Source organism: Corythoichthys intestinalis, chromosome 7 (genome assembly GCF_030265065.1).
Source record: "Corythoichthys intestinalis isolate RoL2023-P3 chromosome 7, ASM3026506v1, whole genome shotgun sequence".
NCBI lineage: Eukaryota > Metazoa > Chordata > Actinopteri > Syngnathiformes > Syngnathidae > Corythoichthys > Corythoichthys intestinalis.
Genome location: NC_080401.1, coordinates 42,820,972 through 42,844,606, shown reverse-complemented (window position 1 = coordinate 42,844,606; position 23,635 = coordinate 42,820,972). Strand labels below are relative to the sequence as shown.

The 23,635-nt window shown below is 38.9% G+C and overlaps 1 protein-coding gene across 1 annotated transcript in view; it reads left to right on the top strand.

Annotated features, from left to right (window-relative positions):
* ell (elongation factor RNA polymerase II) overlaps positions 1–23,151 on the top strand; it is an 82,936-nt gene extending 59,785 nt beyond the window's left edge. The window contains exons 7-12 of the mRNA XM_057840430.1: positions 1,640–1,721; positions 6,503–7,088; positions 11,789–11,852; positions 12,087–12,258; positions 12,343–12,387; positions 16,126–23,151. Coding sequence (XP_057696413.1) covers positions 1,640–1,721; positions 6,503–7,088; positions 11,789–11,852; positions 12,087–12,258; positions 12,343–12,387; positions 16,126–16,230 — 1,054 coding nt within the window. The 3' untranslated portion in view covers positions 16,231–23,151. The remainder of the gene's footprint in view (positions 1–1,639; positions 1,722–6,502; positions 7,089–11,788; positions 11,853–12,086; positions 12,259–12,342; positions 12,388–16,125) is intronic.
* Positions 23,152–23,635: the final 484 nt, after the last annotated feature.

Sequence of the window (23,635 nt, the reverse complement as noted above, 5' to 3'; positions counted from 1 at the left end):
GTATTCCGAGGGATCCAAAGAGGAGAGCGAAATGGACAGCTGCAATTCGACGTGAAAACTGGGCACCAAAAAATCACCACAGACTATGTAGTAGTCATTTTATATCCGGTAAGATGCATTTAAGGTATACTTAGAGGGTTTTGGGCTGACAAATAACCACAATCAAGATCATTGCTAGGCTAATCGCCGACAACATACACGTATGTATGTAGTGAGAGTGCTATCGCTAAACCATATAAACATTAAAAGCCTTAACTCCATTGACAAACGACATGAAATACATTAGACTTGAAAGTGGATGTTAGCAATAACAAAAGATTTTGAATTGAAAATTTCATAACTCACCTTTCCAAGCACAAGATAGATTCCTGCCGAATTTTCGTGGACGAGGACCTGTTTCACCCAACCAGCAACGAAGTATTTATAAGCCTCCAAGCTCTTGAAGTTTTTCAAATTTTCGTGAGAATAGGCTGATTTTGTGTGGACAAGATCATTGTAAATATCAGCGTAGCAGATGTCAGGCAGACAGGGCGAAGACAGTGGGTCGAAAAACATCGATTTGGGCATCAAATATGGATCTGGCGACTGTATAGAACGAAGCTTTTCCACATAACATTTTATGCAACACATCCAGTGAGTTTACGGCATCAGAAAGCACCGGGTCTTCCATGAAATACATTTTAAATTCCTCGATCAATTGAAACCAATGCTAATACAGAGACAAAATGACGGACAAGTGGGCGGAACCATACAGCGAGCACGTGGTTTTGTGACGTCGGTGGGTAGGGTCTATTGGTATTATTGGTATTATTATTATTACTATTATAATATTTCAGTTTTTATTCATAATTCATTTGTTTTGCTCTGTGTAATTGCTATTTGCAATTGTACCAGCAGTATTTATTAAGAAATTAATGTAGGTTTTCGGGCTGTAGAACGAATTAATGGAATTATAATGTATTCTTATGGGAAAATCCTGCTCGACTTACGAACAAGGTCCTGGAACGAAATAACTTCGTATGTAGATGTGCCACTGTATAATTAAATGATTCCTCGAGACGGGGAAAATTCCTTGATTTAATTTTTAAAATCGAGTTACTCGAATTATTCGAGTAATTGTTTCAGCTCCAATAACTTGTGCATTGTGTCTGTCTGTAATACTTTGAAACACACACGTGCCCAGATACTACATCAGCTGCTATCAGTCACTTAGAACAAGTCCTGCAACATGACTGAACCGCACGTGATACAACAGAGTTCCAGCACATGCTGATCTGTGTTTTCAAATGTGTGTTCGTGAGGTTGCAATAGTCCAAGGTTCAGCCATATGTGTCATTTGACCGACTTTATAGTGGCCTCCAGCGCACACACAAAAACACATTTGGTGGGTGGGGTCGTCATATTATTTTGGGTGTCCAAGTGCCCCCTCGTACTGGTATTCAACTGCAGCAGTTTTACTCCGTTCTTTTTTGTCAGAGTGTAACAAAAAGTACAAAGGCTGTCCCGCAGCTGACTTCAGGTGTCTGCTTGCATAGTTTGGCAGCATCGGCAAAACCCTTGTTAGCCAAGTCCCTCCATTGTGGTGAGGTGTGATGTGACCGCATGTAAATCATGGTAACAATTGTGTTTGTTCTACCAGGAAGCAATGCCAGTCTCAGAACAACGCAGCTGCTCCACCCGAGAGCCCGCCCAAGGAGTTGGCCAGCAGCTCACCGTCTCAGGTGAGCATAGTCTCACGAAATGTCGCCAACTTTTCAGTGTCTCTTTACGCCTTAATTTTATTTTGGAGCTTATGGGTTCTTTTAGAGGGCCTTTATATCAGCCAAAGATGGCTGTCATGATCAATGAACTCAACGATAGCTAATCGAATATTGTAATGAATCAACAACCATTTTCATCGTCAATTCACTGTTTGGAGACGGTTTTGACAAAATCGTCCAAATTGTCTTTTTAGCCCCCCAAGAGAAAATATTTTCTTTAGAAAAGCCTAACATGCTGACCTTTTAATTTTGCAATCAAACTTGTTTTGTCGTAACACATTGAACAGTACCTGTAATATACCATTGTTTAACACATGCAGTTGTTGTCAAAAACAGAAAGTTAAAAACTTCTTTCCAAACTACTACCATAATTTCCCAAATATAACGCACATTTTTTCCCCCAAAATCAACTTGTAAAATCATGGTGCGCATTATAAACGGGTACATGGATGGAGACAGAAATATATATATATCACATATATATACAGTATATCAACCGATTTTTTGTTTTTTATTGACACTGCCACGTGTTGAAGAAACGTATGCAGCGACCCGTTGCCGACCATTACGGTAGGTGACGTCACCATTTTGTTTCGGTAATACTTCACTCTAATCGGCCGAATGATTTCGTCTGTGTTAAATTCTGCTTTTTTTCACTCTTCATAAAGCACAGAATTTAGTTTCTTGAACTCATTTGAGTCAACATTTATTGCAGCTCCGCAACTCGGACCATAACAAACGTAAGCACACAGACTTCCTGTGTCCGTCAACTATATCTGTCCCTCGGGAAACTCAAACCCAAATAACAATAGTTCCTGTTGTTACTGTCGTGTTGACAGCGATGAGCTCTAACGGATTTCCGACTTGCGTTCTCACTTTCATTTTACCGTATCAATCCATGGAAGAAACATGTATTCATCATGATGAAACGAGCAAGTTATACAGCAGCCTTTAAAAGAAAAGTTGTCTGTTTTGTTTTCTCCTAGATTCTGGTAAATTGGAGAAGTTGTCAAATCATATTATTACCGTAAATATTGTCAGTTCATGGTAATGTTTTGAACTACCAATGTGCTATGCTTATGCTGTGTTTGACCAGTCAGTAAAATGAAATTTCTGTATCTGTACACGAGCTCTGTTTTCTTGTATCCTTCTATTCATTGGTGCTAAAATTAGGGTGTGCGTTATAAACGGGTACAATAATTTTCCCTAGATTTTACAAGTAAATTTGGGGTGTGCATTATACACGGGTGCGCCTTATATTCGGGAAATTACGGAATTTCCTTTCCTGAAAATTAAACTGGAATAGTATTTTCCTTCACAAAAAGAAAATCACAAGGTTTGGATAAATCACAATATTTAAAATAGAAATACTACATTTTAACAGGTCTGTATGTCTTTCTTTGTTCAGATTGTAATGTCTTTTAATGCTGAAGCAGTTTGAATGTGAGCCAAATATGTGCAACAAACAGGTATTATCGGACAGAATTCACTAACACAGGAAAGAGAGCATAATGAGGCCATTTTGTGGCCACAAAACAAATACCATACAGTGACTATATAAAACATCAATGCAAATTCAACACCTTAACACATTGACATAGCAAAGTGGCAGACGTTGCAATTGTAAACAATATGTTGGATTCACGAGAGCATGCAGAATACCAACAACTGCGCTTATATGCTTATTAATGTCCGCGAATGCCACGACCAACTGTTAAATGACTAATGTGGTTTACTGACTCTGGACGCGATGGGTGGACATGATCAGTTGTATTTTTAATGATCAACCGATCGCTAGTCCTCCAAAATTTGTGAAATCGTCCCCCCATTGATCGGGCATCTGATCGGTTGCCATCCGTTGCCTTAAATGTTCTTATCCTCTTATTAGTTTTTAATTTTTAAAAAATGGGGAAAAAACAGCAAATATTCCATTCATTCTTGGATACTTTTTTATTTTTTTATTAAAAAAGGGAAACCAGTAAAAAAAAAAAAAAAATTCTCGATATTGTTTTAACTTCTTGATTTACATTTCTTTTTATTTTTTTAAAAAAAAGGGGGGGCGGTAAATATTCTTTCGGTTTTGTGAAGAAAAAAAAAAGGAAAAATATATTTTCATTGGGAAAAAAAATACATTTCTTTTACTGTTCTTTAAATAAAAATAAGGGGAGAAAAAACACGAGAAATTCTCACTTCTCTGACCAGAATCATGAAGTCAACGCATGTTATTTTTTTCTTTTGTGGGCCACACAAAATGTTTGCGTCTGTCTAGTCTCCATTCGGCAAAAACACTTTTATAACCCACTTAAGACTTGCCACAAATGGTAAACAATCACGTTTGCTGTTATTAGATTACTGGTGCTGATTTGATGGGCAAAACACTCGTTGTATTATGTTCGTGCTGGTACAAGCATGTGCACCATGCACGAGCTTAACAAAAGCTGCAGTTACGCGTTAGGCTGGAAGTGGCAGTCGCGAGTAAAAAAGTGACAACTTTATAGACAAGTTTCCTGAGCGAAATATTGACGGCGCCATCTTGGAAAAAGTCTGCGCCGAACTTCCGGTTTAGAAAGAACAACATGAATTGCGGTTGACGTAAGCAGTGTGTTGACAAAGTTAAAACTGCAAAATCAAGCCAGAGGAACCCACGGAATCTCCAAAAATGGACTCAGCACGACGTAGATGAGACGTAGATGAAATTGTATGATTGTTCTTATCACTTTGTTGATCATTTGTGGACAAAATTCTAACAACCTGTCAGCCTGTGTTGACATGAGGTGTAGAATTATACGCCGGCCACCTTGAGTGACCAAAATGAGGTAAAATTACAAATAAATAATATTACATTTGCCGAATGCAGAAGAGCTGACACGGATTTTGTTGTTACAAGGAAATACGACAAGGCATGTACATATAAACAAAAATAGCATGTCATTCTTTTTTTATTGCGGATATTGATCACGATGAAACATTTGGACAACAAGATTCCATTTCTTGTTTTATTTAAAACGATTGGTGCATGTGCAAAACAGGTCAATAAATAACAATTTATAAAATTATTGGAAAACTAGCATACGAGAATGTGATATCAGACACTAGAGCTCCGGAGCCTCGCCAAACTTTCACCCGACATTACGGCCTCCAGACGGGCTTTCTCCCGCTGTCCTCTGTAATTCCAGCTCCAATAGCGTATCTTAAAGTTGCTGTAGTTAAAAAGCTCGGAGTTGGATCCCGGGATTGAGCTGACGGTCCGCGAGCAACAGCCTCCAGCGTTCTGGCCGCCCCCGGGTGGGACGACATAGTCTCTGTATATGTCCATCAACGTACAGCAAGTGAAGCTGTGAGGCACATCAACTTATCTTCCCTTGCCTAACGGCGTTTTCCGCCTGTAAACAAATGAACAAAAAACTTGTAACACTTGCATTAACAGTGGGGAAAATAAGTATTTAGTCAACCACTAATTGTGCAAGTTCTCCCACTTGAAAATATTAGTGAGGCCTGTATTTGTCAACATGGATAAACCTCAACCATGAGAGACGGAATATGGGGGGAAAAAAGAATCACATTGTTTGATTTTTTTAAATAATTTATTTGCAAATCATGGTGGGAAAGAAGTATTTGGTCAATACCAAAAGTTTATCTCAATACTTTGTTATGTACCCTTTGTTGGCAATAACTGAGGCCAAACATTTTCTGTAACTCTTCACAAGCTTTTCACACACTTGCTGGTATTTTGGCCCATTCCTCCATGCAGATCTCCTCTAGAGCAGTGATGTTTTGGGGGCTGTCGTTGGGCTATACGGACTTTCAACTACCTCCACCGATTTTCTATGGGGTTGAGCTCTGGAGACTGGCTAGGCCACTCCAGGACCTTAAAATACTTCTTACGAAGCCACTCTTTTGTTGCCCTGGCTGTGTGTTTGGAATCATTGTCATGCTGAAAGACCCAGCCACGTGTCATCTTCAATGCCCTTGCTGATGGAAGGAGATTTTCACTCAAAATCTCTCGATACAGGGCCCCATTCATTCTTTCCTTGACACAGATCAGTCGTCCTGGTCCCTTTGCAGAAAAACAGCCCGAACGCATGATGTTTCCACCCCCATGCTTCACAGTGGGTATGGTGCAATTCACAATTCTTTTTCCTCCAAACAGGAGAACCTGTGTTTCTACCAAAAAGTTCTATTTTGGTTCCATCTGACCATAACACATTCACATACTTATTTGCCCGACTGTATGCGTTGACATAAATGTGCCATCCTACATGTACTGATTAGCAACAGGCTAGCAGCAGATAGCATGTGTTGCAGACACAGTATTTGCAGTAAAAAATATCATCATGATCATCATCATGATAACACTCATCATCGTAACAACAATATCAAAGGCAACAAGTCGTTTCATGCGCAAGATTTTAGCTTGAGTATTTTTTGAGCACCGGACACATGAAAATGCAGGAATGGGAAGAACGTACCTTCCATAACACAGCGGCAACATGGCAACAAAAACACCCGGTCTTTGTGGTGGCACGAGCTTGGTTCCACATCTGCCTTCATGAGCATGTTGTCCTCCCCTGTTGTGATGATGGCAGATGGATGCGGTATTTCCAAATGGTCTTTTTTAAGGGATATTGATGAGTAATGTTACTCCAGATCCACTGTTGTTTTTGGATGGAGAAATTCTAAAACGGAAGTTGCTAGCAGTATAGCAACTTTAAATCTTTTTTTTTTTTTTTTTTTTCTGCCAGAAACGTCCAGCTGCTGACTTTATTGACCCTCTCGCCAATAAGAAGCCGAGGATATCGCACCTTGCCAGCAAAGCTCCACAACATCCTATCAACGGCAAACTCACTTCTTCCAATGGCAAGGGGGAGGCAGGCGGAGCGCAGCCAGGAATCGCCGCTCCCCTGTCGGACAGCGTCCTGACATCCAGTACACAGCCGCTCCCCTTGCTGGACATTCCCCGACCGTTCGAAGCACTTTCGGATGTCAGCAATGACTCTAGCCACAATGGCCGAGACTGCGACTCCCAGGAAACCGTAGCCGACAGGCTTGGCCAGCCACCTTCGCTTCCTTCAGTGACAACCACGCCTGCTGTCAACGCGTCCCCCACGCCGCTTCCGCCCGACGAAAGTCCGTCATCCGCCGCAGGTGGCAAAAAGCCGAAAAAGAAGTCTAAGAAGCATAAAGACAAGGAGAAGAAAGACAAGGGGAGACCCAAAAGCCAAGAAGAGAAGGAAAAGAAGAGTCCACACACAGTGCCTGAGCCTGATAGAACCTGTAAGATGAGTCCAGAAAACCTCAAAAACAACAGTATTCCACTTAAAAGCACAAGTGAGTCTCAATTTTCTCCTTCAAATTAGACTATACAGAATGGCAGGGGGTTTATAATCACTTTAGATTAATCTATCATTTGGATAAGTAAGTACAGTCAAATCCAAAACGCTAAAACTTTGATCATCCTTTTGGTATGCCGTTTTGTTGAACAAAAAAACAACAACATGGCTTTCATTCACATGTCTGAAATGATTCAGCAGCAAAATGTTTTAAAAAACATCAATGTATTTTTTAGAGATCGAACAATATACCGTATATATATATATTTTTTTTTTAGGAACGATCCTGATTATTAGTAGTTAGAGGGGCCGATAACCGATCTTTGGAGCCGATATCCATTTGCAGTAAATATGTAAACATTGTTTAAAAATTGAATAAGGCAAACACTGAACTTCAGTGAAATGGCTAAGGCATGTTTATTGAATCACACAAATGAAAAATAATAGCTCCCAAAGTGCCTGAATTACCTAGACTCAGAAATCTCATAAAGTTGGATAAAAGGTTAAATAAATAGCTCTGAATTTTTTCAACAGAAAATATTTGACCACAAATATAAAAGCTGGTCTAGACTAAAGGACAAATTAATAATAGAAATAACAAACATAAAACCCAGTTTTAAATAGATTTTCATTGCTTCAAGAAGCTTCATTTGGCCATCACTGCTCCCTTGGAGGAGACGGTCAACCTCTGCTGTCAACACTGTAGTTGTCCAACATGCCTCCTAGCATGCATTGCAGCGCTACAGATGTAAATAACAATCAAAATTCATGTTCTGTGCTAATTATTTATTCAGTTACTGTTTCATTATTTGTTAGTTATGGCATTTCGTAACACTTTATTTGACAGTGGTGCCATAAGACTGTCATTAGACGATCATAACTATGACATGACGCAATCATAAGCATTCATTAATGCTTATAACAGATGTCATTTAGTGTTATCTGGCAAATTATCTCACTTTTGAATGCATGTAAAAGATCCGATCTGGACATAAATGGAGTTAGTAACATAATTTGCCGGATGACACTTAATGACATCTGCCATGAGCATTCATTCATGCCCAGGATAGTGTCATGTCATAATTATGACACCTCTGTCAAAAAAAGTGTTACTAAATACCATATCTGGCAATTTATTAAACAACTGGAAAAATTACTGAAGAAATAATTAGCACAGAACATGAATTTGGATTATTTACCTCTGTAGCGCTGCAATGCAATCTCGGAGGTATGTGTTACCTATTAACCCAAACAAATCAACAGATAAGTCACACTGGACTATAAGCTGCAGGATTCAAAATGAAGAAAAAAAATTGTGGCTTATAGTCCGAAAATTACGGAAAAGTAAATTAATCAAAGGCCCTTGAATCGAATCGGCAGACTTTGTCATATCAGCAATTATCAGACCGGTGTCCGAAGGATTGATATCCTGTTCGTCACAAAATTGGTGATTTTGGTCATTTTGTTTAGTATATAGTTTTTGTGTCACATTTTTTAAAATCTCGTATCGTATTTTTGCTCCTCACTGCTTTGTAAAGCACTAATGAATAACCGAACTGATGTTAGCCATGCTAGCTAGCTATCTGCATCAATAGTGAGTTTATAGAATTTATTGCGCCCAGTATAAACACTTTTTTTAGTTGGTTGAAAATGCTCATTTCAAGACAGTTTTTTAATAACCTATATTAAAGCAACACTAGGCAACTTTTCAACTTTTATAAAATATTTTCGTAACATTTGTAATGATGATGTCGACTGACAACTAGTTGAATGACACCTCTTTTATATCTTGAGGGGGTCTGTATTGCTTTTACCGGCACTAATTAACTTTTAAGAGGGTAGCATAGGGTGACCAAACGTCCTCTTTTGCCCGGACATGTCCACCTTTCACGTCGTGCCCTCGTCATCCAGTTGGGTTTTATAAATTCATGAAATTGTCCGGTTTTTATGATTTTTCACGGGACCATTTTGAAGAGAATCCCTCCGGCCGCTGGGGGGGCAGCGCTTGCCTGCGTTGACGTGGCTCCTACTAGTAGGTGCGGGAGAAGAGTTCAGTTAACCCCTTGTATTATGGGGCATTACCGCCATCTACTGGATTGACTGTTTGGCAAGAGAACAGGCAGTTACAGACTACAATAAGTAGTAGTTCTAAGAGACGTTTATAGTGCTGCGTACACCTTTCTGTAAGTTTATCTCCTGTTAATGTCATTAATGTGTCTTCTGTTTTATATTGGGTTATACATGTACAAAGAGATGCAGTATGTTGTAGTAGTCTTGTCTTAATTGTTCTGCGTTCGTGTATTTGTTTGAATGTTAGTATTATATTCTAAGTAGGAGCGCCTGCCCAGTTGTTAAGAGTTTTTTTCGATGAAAACTTATATAATGTTGACTTCTGTTGGAGCTTTGTACTGGCGTGATCTGTAAAATCGCGTTTGGTGTTGCATCGTTGCGCTGCCGATGATTGTAAACTTTTATAGCAAAGTTTGATTTTGCCTCGTCTCCCGGTACTCGCTAATAGGGTAGCTATCACTGAGCTAAGCCGCGCTAGGCATTATGGGAAACGTAGTTTTGAACTGTTTGGAAACATGCTGGTTGAATAGTTTGTCAGTTTATTTTGGTTATTGTTCGCGTGCAATCTAGAGCATTGAATGATAATAAAAATTGAGTGGGAATAATAATTTCTCAACGACAATTGTCGTGATTGTAATTTATAAAAATGTTTATGTGGCACATAGCCTACTGTGTGTCAGTATTGACTACTATATTTCCACGCGTCTGCATGTTTTTTTTGGTCATTATTTCTTTTTTTTTGCGTTTTATTGTTTATGTTTTAGTAAGAATAAAGCCTGTTGAGTAAAAACTTATTTCCATATAGTATATAATATATACCAGGGGTCCCCATCTGCCGGGCCGCGGACCGGTATTGGTCCGTGACGCATTTGCTACCGGGACGCATAAAAATAATAATTCAATAACGACCGCATTCTGGCTGAATTTACCCTCTCCGTCTGCTTAACACACCAATATCCCTGTCTACTCTAGATATAATACTACGGGATAGATTACAATGTCGTCATAGAAATCCATTGATTGGACTGCTAGTAGTACATCTTGTTTGTGTATACAATATATCTATGTGCGCTTGTCCTGGATAATAACGTATTGCTAGGCCGCGGGCGCAGCACATTTGCTTCCGGAAATGATTAGCCCCCACACGAGCGAAGGTGACTGGAAAACAGAAGTCTTTGGAGATATTTTTATGGCAAAAAGGGCGCCTGACGAGCTACAACTTCGAATACCCACGAACTGCGAAGGAGTGGATTCGTGACCCGTTTGTGAATAAACCGAGTGATTCGAGCATGTCTGTGCAAAAGGAAGATCAACTTGTATAGATCGCAAATGACGGCGACCTTATTAAACGTACATTTGAAACAACAACTCTACCAAGGTTCTGGAATAAAGTCATTCTGGAATATCCTGACATCGCTACAAGAGCATTGAAAACCTTGCTACAATTTCCAACATATCTTTGTGAAGCGGGCTTCTTAATTCATGTTTAACGACAAGGCGTAGTCGTTAATGGTGAGAGCGGCGTGCAGTTGTTCTGTGCAGCTTACATGGCATGATGTATCTGAGGAGACCTTCTCTACAAGTCCTTTCATGATCAAACGTAAGTTAATATTCCTTTCTTTCAAAAAAGTTTGTAGTGTTTACTTTGGAATCGCTGCATTTGCGCATTTTGCGGCTATGTTTAACGTTGCGCGCATGCGCAGAACCGCATCTTTGCAATTTTTGATGGGTTGCAAAATTTGTCAGAACACCGGTCCGTGAAAAAAAGACCCAAATAACACCGGTCCGTGGTGCCAAAAAGGTTGGGGACCCCTGATATGTACTATATGGCAATATTTTTTTTTAATAAACGGAATTTTTCTGTCCATACGGAGGAGGCACACTTTAATGGTATTAAAGTGATACAGTATAGGCATCTTTGAGTGAACTTTGCTTTGAGTAAAATTTTGGAAATCAAAATATGGTCACCCTAGGGTAGCAGGAACCTTGCCACACAAAAAACTGCAAATGTGCTTTACGGAATACGTCACGTTACCTAGTGTTGCTTTAACTCATTCCCTTCCATTGAGGGTGATAGCTGTCCAATCCATTTTGACAGAGAACGCTAGCACCAATCACTTACTGCCAGCACCTCCCAGATCAAATGTAATGGAAGTCTATCCCTATCAGTTGCACTGAAACATAATATACGCTAAAAAATGAGTGTCAAATGTTCAAAACCTTGCGAATAGCAGAATATTTAACAGAAACTCATCTCTCCCACAGGTTATGAGTCATTTTGGGCTGAAGTCAGACACAAAAATCCATTCAAATTTCATAGTTTGGTCTCATAACATTGTGTATTTGCTCAGTCTGTTGGAAAGTAACACAGGAGAATAAAGGCAAGCCCTCATATGTTGCTTCATTAGTCATCACTGGGAGTGATTCATCCTGTTAAGTGTATGACTCACTGATTAAACAGAGACCCCTGCTGGACGCTTGTTTATACATCCAGACAGCACGCTTACTAGATAGGCTTACACTTTACAGACGCCTTAAAAAATATAGGTCGAAAGAGAAACGTTTATTTCCAGTAGGAACATGATAGTGTGCTTAGTTGGGAGATATATTTTCATCTTTGTGTTTCAGCTCTGAACGGGATGTGTAAAAGTACCAGTATTTCAACGTCACCAGAGGTGGCAGACTACTTATTGTGAGTAATGCAATGTCAATTGCTGGTTTTCATTTCCACTCCACACTTATGACAACTACTCATGCAATTGGGATTTTTTTTTTTCCAGTAAGGTATCTACCAATCACAAAATTTCTTACCTTTTTTCAGAATGTATTTATTATTTCTTACAGGAAAAAACTATGTTGGGGATCATTGTTTGATAGTGTTTGACTTTCATTTAGTTTGTCACTTTTTCCTATTAACGCCCCCTAGGAAGTACACCGTGATCACGTCTCCAGATCAGCGTCAAAGGTATAAAAACGACTTCAACTCCGAGTATAGCGAGTACCGCGGTCTGCACGCTCGTATTGAAAGTATCACCAGGCACTTCACGGTGTTGGAGAATGAGCTGAAAAAGTTGCAACAAGGCACAGACAAGTATAAGGTAGCATTTCTATTTGGATGCAACTGAATATCTTTGTGTAGCACGAACATTAAAAATAATTGGTGTTGTGTTTTACCTTTGCAGACAATCCATAATCAGATACTCGAAGAGTATCATAACATTAAAAAGGTAGGTTTTTGTTGTTTTAACAATTAAATGAAGTTAAGGAATGTAAATAAAATAAGATTATTTAAAGCTATTTTTTATTGAGTGAATTATGTTGACTACCAACCATAAAAGTGTATTCTATTCCCAGTGTACACTGCTGGCCAAAGGTATAGACCCTACTCACCAACGTCACAGAATGACGTGTCGCTGTATCCGGCCGCCATATTGTCCGTCTCTGTTTAGCCCTATTCTCAATGGTTTCAATTAGTCGTTCAGTTTACAGAGCAATTCATGGAAGTCCCGGTGCTTTCAGACGCTGTAAACTCATAGGATGCGTTGCATAAAAGGCGTTATGTGGAAAAGCTTCAGTCTATCCATTCGCCAGATCCATATTTGATGCCTAAATCGATATTTTTCGACCCGCTGTCTTCGCCCTCTTTGCCTGACATCTGCTACCCTGATATCTACAACTATCTTGTCCACACAAAATCAGCCTATTCTCACGAAAGTTTGAAAAACTTTAAGAGCAGCACTCTAAGCAACATTACCCTGTGTGATTTCTAAAATAGCGACAATCAAAAAAAAAAAAAGTTGACTGCGATGGCCGACGCTTCAATGATAGGTGGATATTGGACTATTTCTTCAATAAAACACGCAACAACTGTGTCTGCCTCATTTGCAAAGAGACAGTCGCTGTTTTCAAAGAGTTTGATGCGACGCAATATTAATAAACAAGACACGCTGACATGTACGACAACATTACAGGGAAGATACGCAGCGAGAAATTATAGCAACTTGAAGCTAGTTTATTTTTTTTATCAGCAGATGTATTTCGCAAGAGTCCGAGTGTCGAAAGAGAAAGCCACAAAGACGAGACTGTTGAAATTATGAATTTAAAAAAATAATAAAGCAAATGTGACACACAGAAGGGTTTGCTAAAATTTGTTTAAATATATTGTTCTATGTAAATCAGCCAAGGTAGCCCCCCGCATTTTTACCACACCAAATCTGGCCCCCTTTGCAAAAGGTTTGGACACACCTGATTAACTGATGATCCGTAGACGAGGCCAGCTTCTTTCACTTGGTACCAGCTACAGTGCCTTGCAAAAGTATTCGACCCCCTTGAACCTTGCAACCTTTCGCCACATTTCAGGCTTCAAACATAAAGATATACCATTTTAATTTTTTGTCAAGAATCAACAACAAATGGGACACAATCGTGAAGTGGAACAAAATTTATTGGATAATTTAAACTTTTTTAACAAATAAAAAACTGAAAAGTGGGGCGTGCAATATTATTCGGCCCCCTTGCGTTAATACTTTGAAGCGCCACCTTTTGCTCCAATTACAGCTGCAAGTCGCTTGGGGTATGTTTCTATCAGTTTTGCACATCGAGAGACTGACATTCTTGCCCATTCTTCCTTGCAAAACAGTTCGAGCTCAGTGAGGTTGGATGGAGAGTGTTTGTGAACAGCGGTCTTCAACTCTTTCCACAGATTCTCGATTGGATTCAGGTCTGGACTTTGACTTGGCCATTCTAACACCTGGATACGTTTAGTTTTGAACCATTCCATTGTAGATTTGGCTTTATGTTTTGGATCGTTGTCCTGTTGGAAGATAAATCTCCGTCCTAGTCTCAGGTCTTGTGCAGATACCAACAGGTTTTCTTCCAGAATGTTCCTGTATTTGGCTGCATCCATCTTCCCGTCAATTTTAACCATCTTCCCTGTCCCTGCTGAAGAAAAGCAGGCCCAAACCATGATGCTGCCACCACCATGTTTGACAGTGGGGATGGTGTGTTCAGGGTGATGAGCTGTTTTGCATTGTGGCCAAAAAGTTCAATTTTGGTTTCATCTGACCAGAGCACCTTCTTCCACATGTTTGGTGTGTCTCCCAGGTGGCTTGTGGCAAACTTTAAACGAGACTTTTTATGGATATCTTTGAGAAATGGCTTTCTTCTTGCCACTCTTCCATAAAGGCCAGATTTGTGCAGTGTACGACTGATTGTTGTCCTATGGACAGACTCTCCCACCTCAGCTGTAGATCTCTGCAGTTCATCCAGAGTGATCATGGGCCTCTTGGCTGCATCTCTGATCAGTTTTCTCCTTGTTTGAGAGGAAAGTTTGGAAGGACGGCCGGGTCTTGGTAGATTTGCAGTGGTCTGATGCTCCTTCCATTTCAATATGATTGCTTGCACAGTGCTCCTTGAGATGTTTAAAGCTTGGGAAATCTTTTTGTATCCAAATCCGGCTTTAAACTTCTCCACAACAGTATCTCGGACCTGCCTGGTGTGTTCCTTGGTTTTCATAATGCTCTCTGCACTTTAAACAGAACCCTGAGACTATCACAGAGCAGGTGCAATTATACGGAGACTTGATTACACACAGGTGGATTCTATTTATCATCATCGGTCATTTAGGACAACACTGGATCATTCAGAGATCCTCACTGAACTTCTGGAGTGAGTTTGTTGCACTGAAAGTAAAGGGGCCGAATAATATTGCACGCCACACTTTTCAGTTTTTTATTTGTTAAAAAAGTTTAAATTATCCAATAAATGTTGTTCCACTTCACGATTGTGTCCCACTTGTTGTTGATTCTTGACAAAAAAATTAAATTTCATATCTTTATGTTTGAAGCCTGAAATGTGGCGAAAGGTTGCAAGATTCAAGGGGGCCGAATACTTTTGCAAGGCACTGTATATATTATTCAAAATGTAATGATGGTGGAAGAAATAAGCATCTTGAATTTGAAACTGTATGTTGTCGGCAATTAGCCTCATAATGATCTTAATTGTGGTTGTCAGCCCAAAACCCTCTAAATATATATTAAATGCATCTTACCAGATATAAAATGACTACTACATAATCCGTGGTAATCGTTTGGAGCCCAGTTTTCTCGTCGAATTGCAGCAGTCCATCTCGCTCGCCTCTCCGGGTCTCTTGGAATACGGTAAAACTTCAAGTCTCTCCGTCTATCTTCTCTGTTATTGCAACCAACCGCCACACACGCCTTCACCATTTTGATTATTAATGTTAACGAGCAGAAAAACACACCATAATAGGAGGAATTTACGTAGCGGTAATGCATCAACACGACGAGTAGACGGACAATATGGCGCGGAGGCGTGGTTGTGACGTCATGTGAGTAGGGTCTATTGGCACCCCAGCAATTCTGTCAGATAATGTTCAATTTCTCCCACAAAATGATTCCAATTACAAATGCTTTGGTAGTAATATCTTCATTTGTTTTGCTTGCAATGAAAAAACACAAAAGAGAACCATCATTTTACACAAAACTCCAAAAATGGGCCGGACAAAAGTATTGGCACCCTCAGCCTAATACTTGGTAGCCACTTAAATTCTTTATTAAAGTACAAATGATCATCTAAATAACAATAATTAATCACAAATAAACTATGAGGTTAAATGCTGATAGCGTTTACTAGTGCAAAAGAATGAAAAGTAAACAGATTCAGAACACCGACTTTGCCTTTCCAACATTATTCAAAACAATTCTTAAAAAACAAATTCTAGCAATATTATTATAGTATACTACTATATATAATAGTAGTATAATAATTACAATAATTATTCATTGCCAATCATATTTGTCATGAAGAGTGTCATTTGAAAGCTATTCTTAGTGTAGAATCAGTATTATGTTGTATTTACTCAACAAATTACGGTAAACTCATAACTCAAGAGCCCCACTGAATGTGTGCACTTGTTTTGACTGCGCTCTTTCTATGCCTTGCAGATCAATCCTCACTATAGCCAAGAGAAGAACCGCTGTGAATATCTGCACAACAAACTGGCACATATCAAAAGAGTCATCGGCGAGTACGATCAACAGCAACTCTGAAAGTAAAAGAATATATATGGACGAGGAAAAAGGAGAGAAAACAACTCTGGATATTTTTTTTTTCATTTGGACAAAGATGCTCCTCATTCGGGCTAAAGGCTCACATGAGGACTCGAACAAGGACGCGGAATCTTTGTCCTCTCTTTACTTTTCTTATCGCTGGGGAAGATGTCGCCTTGTGAGGCCGTGTTATTTTTTTCTCCGCTTCTTCTAGTGAGATGTGAAAGAATCAGGGAACTTCAAAAAAAAAACATTAAAAAAAAAAAAAAACACTTCTTTCCGAGGAGATGTCTGTCCTGCTTTTGAGACTGGGAAGTGCAGGCCAAATGTGTTTTGAGTTAGGAAAGAAAAAAGGAAACAGTCTTCCCCGCCTTATATAGTATATTGAGATGTATTTATTTTCACAAGCTCAAAGTGATGGGGAAAATCAGCGCTTTTTCAAGGCCGACTCTCCTCATTTTGAACATCAGCCAGTATTTTATTCAGAAGCTGCCTTTTGCCCGTCATTCTTCTTCTCTCTTTTAAAGAGAGCACGCACACGCCATGCTTTCCGGAAGTCTTAAATCTCCCATCCCTTTATTCCCGAGCGCTTTAAAACAGTGAAAACTGTTGTCTCATTGTTCATCTGATCCAATCGTGAATTTTTAAAAAATGGAGGAAACATCTGTAAGCTGCAAAATATGGATTTTGGGTGAAATTTCATTATATTTACAAGTAAATCTAATATGGCCATCTCTAAGGTTTTGAATGCGTTGTGCGAAAACTACTGAAACGGTCAACATTTGGACATGTACATTCATAACTTTACTCAACCCCTTATATGGTATATGACTACTTTTGGTCAGTATAATAATAAAAAAAACATTGACATATATGGCATAATATTAACATTTTGTTTACAGGTGTGACATGTACATGACCTAAAATGTTTTTTTTTTTAATTTTTTAATGAATAAATAAAATGATAAATGTAACTTAAATACAAAATTAAACACATTAAAATTAATTTTTTTTTAAAATACACTTTGTTTATGGCTCCCAATTACACTCTAAAGTTGTATTTGATATTATTCCATAGTACTTAACTCATTGCCTGCATTTGACAACAATAGACGCCCAGTTCATTTAAACTGGAAAAACTGGCTGTAAATGCTCATCTTTTCACTTTGAGGACACCTTGCACCATCAATGTAAGCCAATTAGTTAAATGACAGACAGCGAGAACGAAAACTGGTATTTTTTTGTTATTTGGTAAAATTGATTTTGTTATGTGGCTTTTTTTTTTTTTTTTTTTTTGGTAAAATGGATTTTGGTATGTGGCAAAGTGGCTTTTGTAAAATAGATTTTGGTATGTGGCATTTTTTTTGGTATGTGGCAAAGTGGCTTTTTATAATATATAGCATTTTTTGTATGTGGCAAAATGACTGTTGGTATATGTCATTTTTTTTCGTATATGGCATTTTTTCAGGCCATGCACCTCCATGCCATTGACAGCTATGCACATCAAAATGTTCTATTTTTATATACGAAAAGCCGTTTCGCCACATACAAACAAAATGCTATATATCAAAAGCTACTTTGCCACATACCAAAATCCATTTTGCCACATACCAACATCCATTTGCCACAGACCAAAACTGATTTAGCCACATACCCCAAAAAATACCACATGCCAAAAGCCATTTTGCCACTTACCAAATACCATTTTTCGTCCTCGGTCCTGCTGGAGAGACAACGAAAATGAAAAGTGGAAAATTATGTTTGTGGCAAAATGGCTTTTGGCATGTGGCATTTGGTAAAATGGATTCTGGTATGTGGCATTATTTTTGGTATGTGGCAAAGTGGCTTTATATATAATATATATATAGCATTTTTTGTATGTGGCAAAATGACTTTTGGTATATGTCATTTTTTTTTTTGTATATGGCTTTTTTTCAGGCCATGCACGTCCATGCCATTGACAGCTATGCACATCAAAATTTTCTATTCATTTTGATATACCAAAAGTCATTTAGCCATATCCAAAAAAATGCTATATATCAAAAGCCACTTTGCCACATACCAAAAAATGCCACATACCAAAATCCATTTTGCCACATACCAACATCCATTTGCCACATACCAAAACTGATTTAGCCACATACCCAAAAAAATGCCACATGCCAAAAGCCATTTTGCCACTTACCAAATACCATTTTTCGTTCTCGGTCCTGCTGGAGAAACAGCGAAAACGTAAAGTGGAATTTGGTTTGTGGCAAAATGGCTTTCGGCATGTGGCATTTGGTAAAATGGATTTTGGTATGTGGCATTTTTTTGGTATGTGGCAAAGTGGCTTTTGGTATGTGGCAAAGTGGATTATTATAGATAGCATTTTTTGTATGTGGCAAAATGACTTTTGGTATATGCCATTTTTTTTTAAATTGGAAATGGCATTTATTCAAGCCATGCATGTCCATGCCATTGATGGCTATGCAAGTCCAAATTTTCCATTCATTTTGATATGCCAAAAGTCATTTTGCCACATACAAAAAAATGCTATATATCAAAAGCCACTCTGCCACACACACCAAAAAGGCCACATACCAAAATCCATGTTGCCGCACACCAAAAAATGCCACATACCAAAATCAATTTTGCCACATACCAACATAAATTTTGCCACATACTAAAATATATTCCACATCCCAAAATTGATTTAGCCACATGCCCAAAAAAATGCCACATGCCAAAAGCCATTTTGCCACTAGCCAAATACCATTTTTCGTTCTCAGTCCTGCTGGAGAGACAGCGAAAAGGAAAAGTGGAATTTGGTTTGTGGCAAAATGGCTTTCGGCATGTGGCATTTTTCTGGTATGTGGCAAAATGTATTTTGGTCTGTGGCGTTTTTATTTGGCATGTGGCTTTTTATTTTTTGGTATGTAGCAAAATGGATTTTGGTATGTGACGTTTTTTTTTGAGGTATGTGGCAAAGTTTCTTTTGATATATAGCATTTTTTGTATGTGGCAAAATGACTTTTGGTAGTTTTTGGTAGGTTTTTTTTTTTGTTTTTTTGTACATGGCATTTTTTTCAGGCCGTGCACGTCCATGCCATTGAACGCTATGCAAATCCAAATTTTCCATTCATTTTGATATACAAAAAGTCATTGTGCCACATACAAAAAAAATGCTATATATCAAAAGCCACTTTGCCACACACCAAAAAATGCCACATACCAACAACAAAAAAATGCCACATACCAAAATCCATTTTTTCCACATAGCCCAAAAAAATAAATGCCACTTGTCAAAAGCCATTTTGCCACTTACCAACTGCTTTTCGTTCTCAGCCCTGCTGGAGAGACAACAAAGATGAAAAGTGCTATTTGATATGTGGCGATATGGATTTTGGTATGTGGCTTTTTTGGTATATGGCAAAGTGGCTTTTGATACATAGCACTTTTTTTGTATGTGGCAAAATGACGTTTGGTATCTGAGCTTTTTTTTTGTATGTGGCATTTTTTATGTATATTGCATTTTTGCAGGCCACGCACGTCCATGCCATTGACGGCTATGCAAGTCCAAATTTTCCACTCATTTTCATCTACCAAAAGTCATTTTGCCACATACAAAAAAGCTATATATCAAAAGCCACTTTGACACATACCAAAAAATGCCACATACCAAAATCCATTTTGCCACATACAGAAAAAAAAAAAAATGGCACATACTAAAATCCATTTTGCCACGTACTAAAATGTCGCATAACAAAATCCCATTTTGCCACATACCTCAAAAAAAATTCACATGCTCAAAGCCATTTTGCCACTTACCAAATACCACTTTTGGTTCTGGGCCCTGCTGTAAATAAGGTTTAAATATATCATGCATTTTAGGTTCATCCTGAAATTTCACCCAAAAAGCCTAATTTTTTAAATTATGAACAGCGTACATCATCAAAATCATTCATTTCTCCACGTCCGATCACGTTGCGTCCGCACGACTGTTAACACGAAGCCATCCTCCGCTTGCTCTTCGACCACTTTTTGCCTTTTCCCACCCAAACTTGATGTCAGACATGCTCGCAGAAGAGCGAGTCCACCCAATCAGATGGCAAACAGCTTCCGGACATCCTTTAAGTCAGGGGTGGGAAACTGTGGGTCAAGAAAAAAAAATGCAACAAAAAACAGTATGAAAAGCTAGGAATTTCTCATGAATGACCCAAAATGGCTAGATACCCTGCTCTATGTGAAGTTGACAAATAAGCACTTTTTCCTCCTACACCTTGCTGTGACCTGTGAGGGTGTTTTGTGTTTTTATTTTCTTTTTCGTCCAAGTGAATATTTCCTTTGTCGGTGCGCATGCTTTTCTGAATGATCAATCTTTTGCATCTTTACCAGGATCAGAGGGTAAGGATTGCCATAAAAATCTACAGTCAGCTCTAATGTGATGGACTCATTTTCTGAATATATTTTCTTCCTTCAGTGCTTTCCTCATATGATGATAAACGGCACTTTCTGCATTCTGACCTCTCTGAAAATTAGTGAATATTCAGCTGTGCGGGAGTGATAGTGCCAAAATGACCTTGTTGTATACTTTTTCATTTCCATACCCTCCTCTTGTCTCACTGATGTACAAGCAAAAGCAAAAAAAAAAAAGGGTGGGTGGGGGAACTCAGGAGGCAGAAGAGTCTGGAAATGTCAGCGCTTGAAACCCAAAGCACGCTTTTTGAAAACCATAAGGGACTGGGACTGAAATGAAAATCTTTTGTTTCAATAAAAATTCTTTCAAATCCTGATTGGTCGATTTCATAACCCTGTTATAGCTGTCTGTCTAATGATCTCTGCCTGTGAACCTACAGAACAATACAGTGGGGCAAATAAGTATTTAGTCAACCACTAATTGTGGAGGTTCTCCCACTTGAAAATATTAGAGAGGCCTGTAATTGCCAACATGGGTAAAACTCAACCATGAGAGACAGAATGTGGGGAAAAAAACCTGAAAATCACATTGTTTGATTTTTAAAGAATTTATTTGCAATTAATGGTGGAAAATAAGTATTTGGTCAATACCAAAGGTTCATCTCAATACTTTGTTATGTACCCTTTGTTGGCAATAACGGAGGTTAAACACTTTCTCTAACTCTTCACAAGCTTTTCACACACTGTTGCTGGTATTTTGGCCCGTTCCTCCATGCAGATCTCCTCTAGAGCAGTGATGTTTTGGGGCTGTCGTTGGGCAACACGGACTTTCAACTCCATCCACAGATTTTCGATGGGGTTGAGATCTGGAGACTGGCTGGGCCACTCCAGGACCTTAAAATGCTTCTTACGAAGCCACTCCTTTGTTGCCCTGGCTGTGTGTTTGGGATCATTGTCATGATGAAAGACCCAGCCACGTCTCATCTTCAATACCCTTGCTGATGGAAGGAGATTTTCACTCATCATCTCTCAATACATCGCCCCATCCATTCTTTACACAGATCAGTCGTCCTGGTCCTTTTGCAGAAAAACAGCCCCAAAGCATGATGTTTCCACCCCCATGCTGCACAGTGGGTATGGTGTTCTTAGGATGCAATTCAGTTAGGGCTGCAGCTATCGAATATTTTATTAATCGAGTAATCGACTGAAAATTCTATCAATTAATCAAGTAATCGGAGAAAAAAAATTTTTAGGTAAAGAGCAATAATAAATATACATGAGAAAAAAAGGCATTTAATCCAATATTGAACCATTGTCAGTCAATCAATGTCTTTATTTTCGATGTACATTGTTGAAAACAGCCAACAATTGCATCTCAGATGTGACTAGAAAAAAAAATTCACTGCTTTCACTCAAAAAAACTTCTAGATCTTAAAAAAATATATAAAAATGTAATTACGCTTGAAAACACACATCACTTGAAAGCTACGTATTTTTCCTATGTGTTTCAATTGAGTTTCCATTTGTGTCAAGGTATTTTTAAGTTCTAGTTAAGTTTTAAGTTAGTCTAAACTGTAAGTACTGATAGGATTTTGAGTTTTTGCAGTGTTCAAAATAAATGTATGATACCTGCTGTATTGGAGCACATTAGGGCCCAGTGCTACTTGGTGTTTTATTCAGCAATGACTACTGAGCTAAAACTGACAGTTAGCTTTATTATGTTTTAATTTTACACCTTCATCACTCTACAGCGCTGTGTTTTTACAGACTAAATAAAGCCTGTATGCAAGACACGTTAGCCACGCATCAATAGTGGTCATGATCAATAGAAACCTAGCCCTCGGAAGGGCTAACATTACGTGTGCGAGTGACAGTAATGTTATATTTATTAGCGCTGAGAAGTCTACTGCTTAAAGATGGCGGCTGTTTACTAATGCTGCCCAGACGCGGCCGCGTCTGTCATTTCGCATCTAGTTCTAAATGCATGCGATATCTATGAGACGCATCGGACACTACCTGCTGCCATACTAGCATCATGCGGGCGTAGTTTTTAGCAACGTCGGCGTAGTTTGTAGCGGCTGTCGTCTGCAGTAAGGTTTGTTTGTTTTGTTTTTTTCATTGCTTCTTCCTCTACGCACGTGACGTCAGTGCGTTGTCCCGCATTAAAAGTAGTCCGGGCAAAACGTGATGCTGAGAGCTGCCAAAATTAAACGATTCCTCGAGGTGAATAAAATTTATCGGATCAGTATTCGTTTCAGCTCTAAATTCAGTATTCTTTCTCCTCCAAACACGAGAACCTGTGTTTCTACCAAAAAGTTCTATTTTGGTTTCATCTGACCATAACACATTCTCCCAGTCCTCTTCTGGATCATCCAAATGCTCTCTAGCAAACCGCAGACGGGCCTGGACGTGTTCTTTCTTCAGCAGGGGGACACGTCTGGCAGTGCAGGATTTGAGTCCCTAGCGGCGCATTGTGATACTGATAGTAGCCTTTGTTACTGTGGTCCCAGCTCTCTGTAGGTCATTCACTAGGTCCCCCCATGTGGTTCTGGGATTTTTGCTCACCGTTCTTGTTATCATTTTGACGCCCCGGGGTGAGGAGGGAGTCGAAAGTCTGTGTTGCCCAACGACAGCCCCAAAACATCACTGCTCTAGTGGAGATCTGCATTGAGGAATGGGCCAAAATACCCACAAAAGTGTGTGAAAAGCTTGCGAAGAGTTACAGAAAACGTGTGGCCTCAGTTCTTGCCAACAAAGGGTACATAACAAAGTATTGAGATGAACTTTTGGTATTGACCAAATACTTTTTTTGCCACCATGATTTGCAAATAAATTCTTTAAAAATCAATGTAATTTTCAGTTTTTTTTTTTCTCACATTTCTGTCTCTCATGGCCGAGGTTTACCCATGTTGACAATTACAGGCCTCTAATATTTTCAAGTGGGAAAACTTGCACAATTAGTGGTTAAATAAATACTTATTTGCCCCACTGCATATAGGGTTCCGCA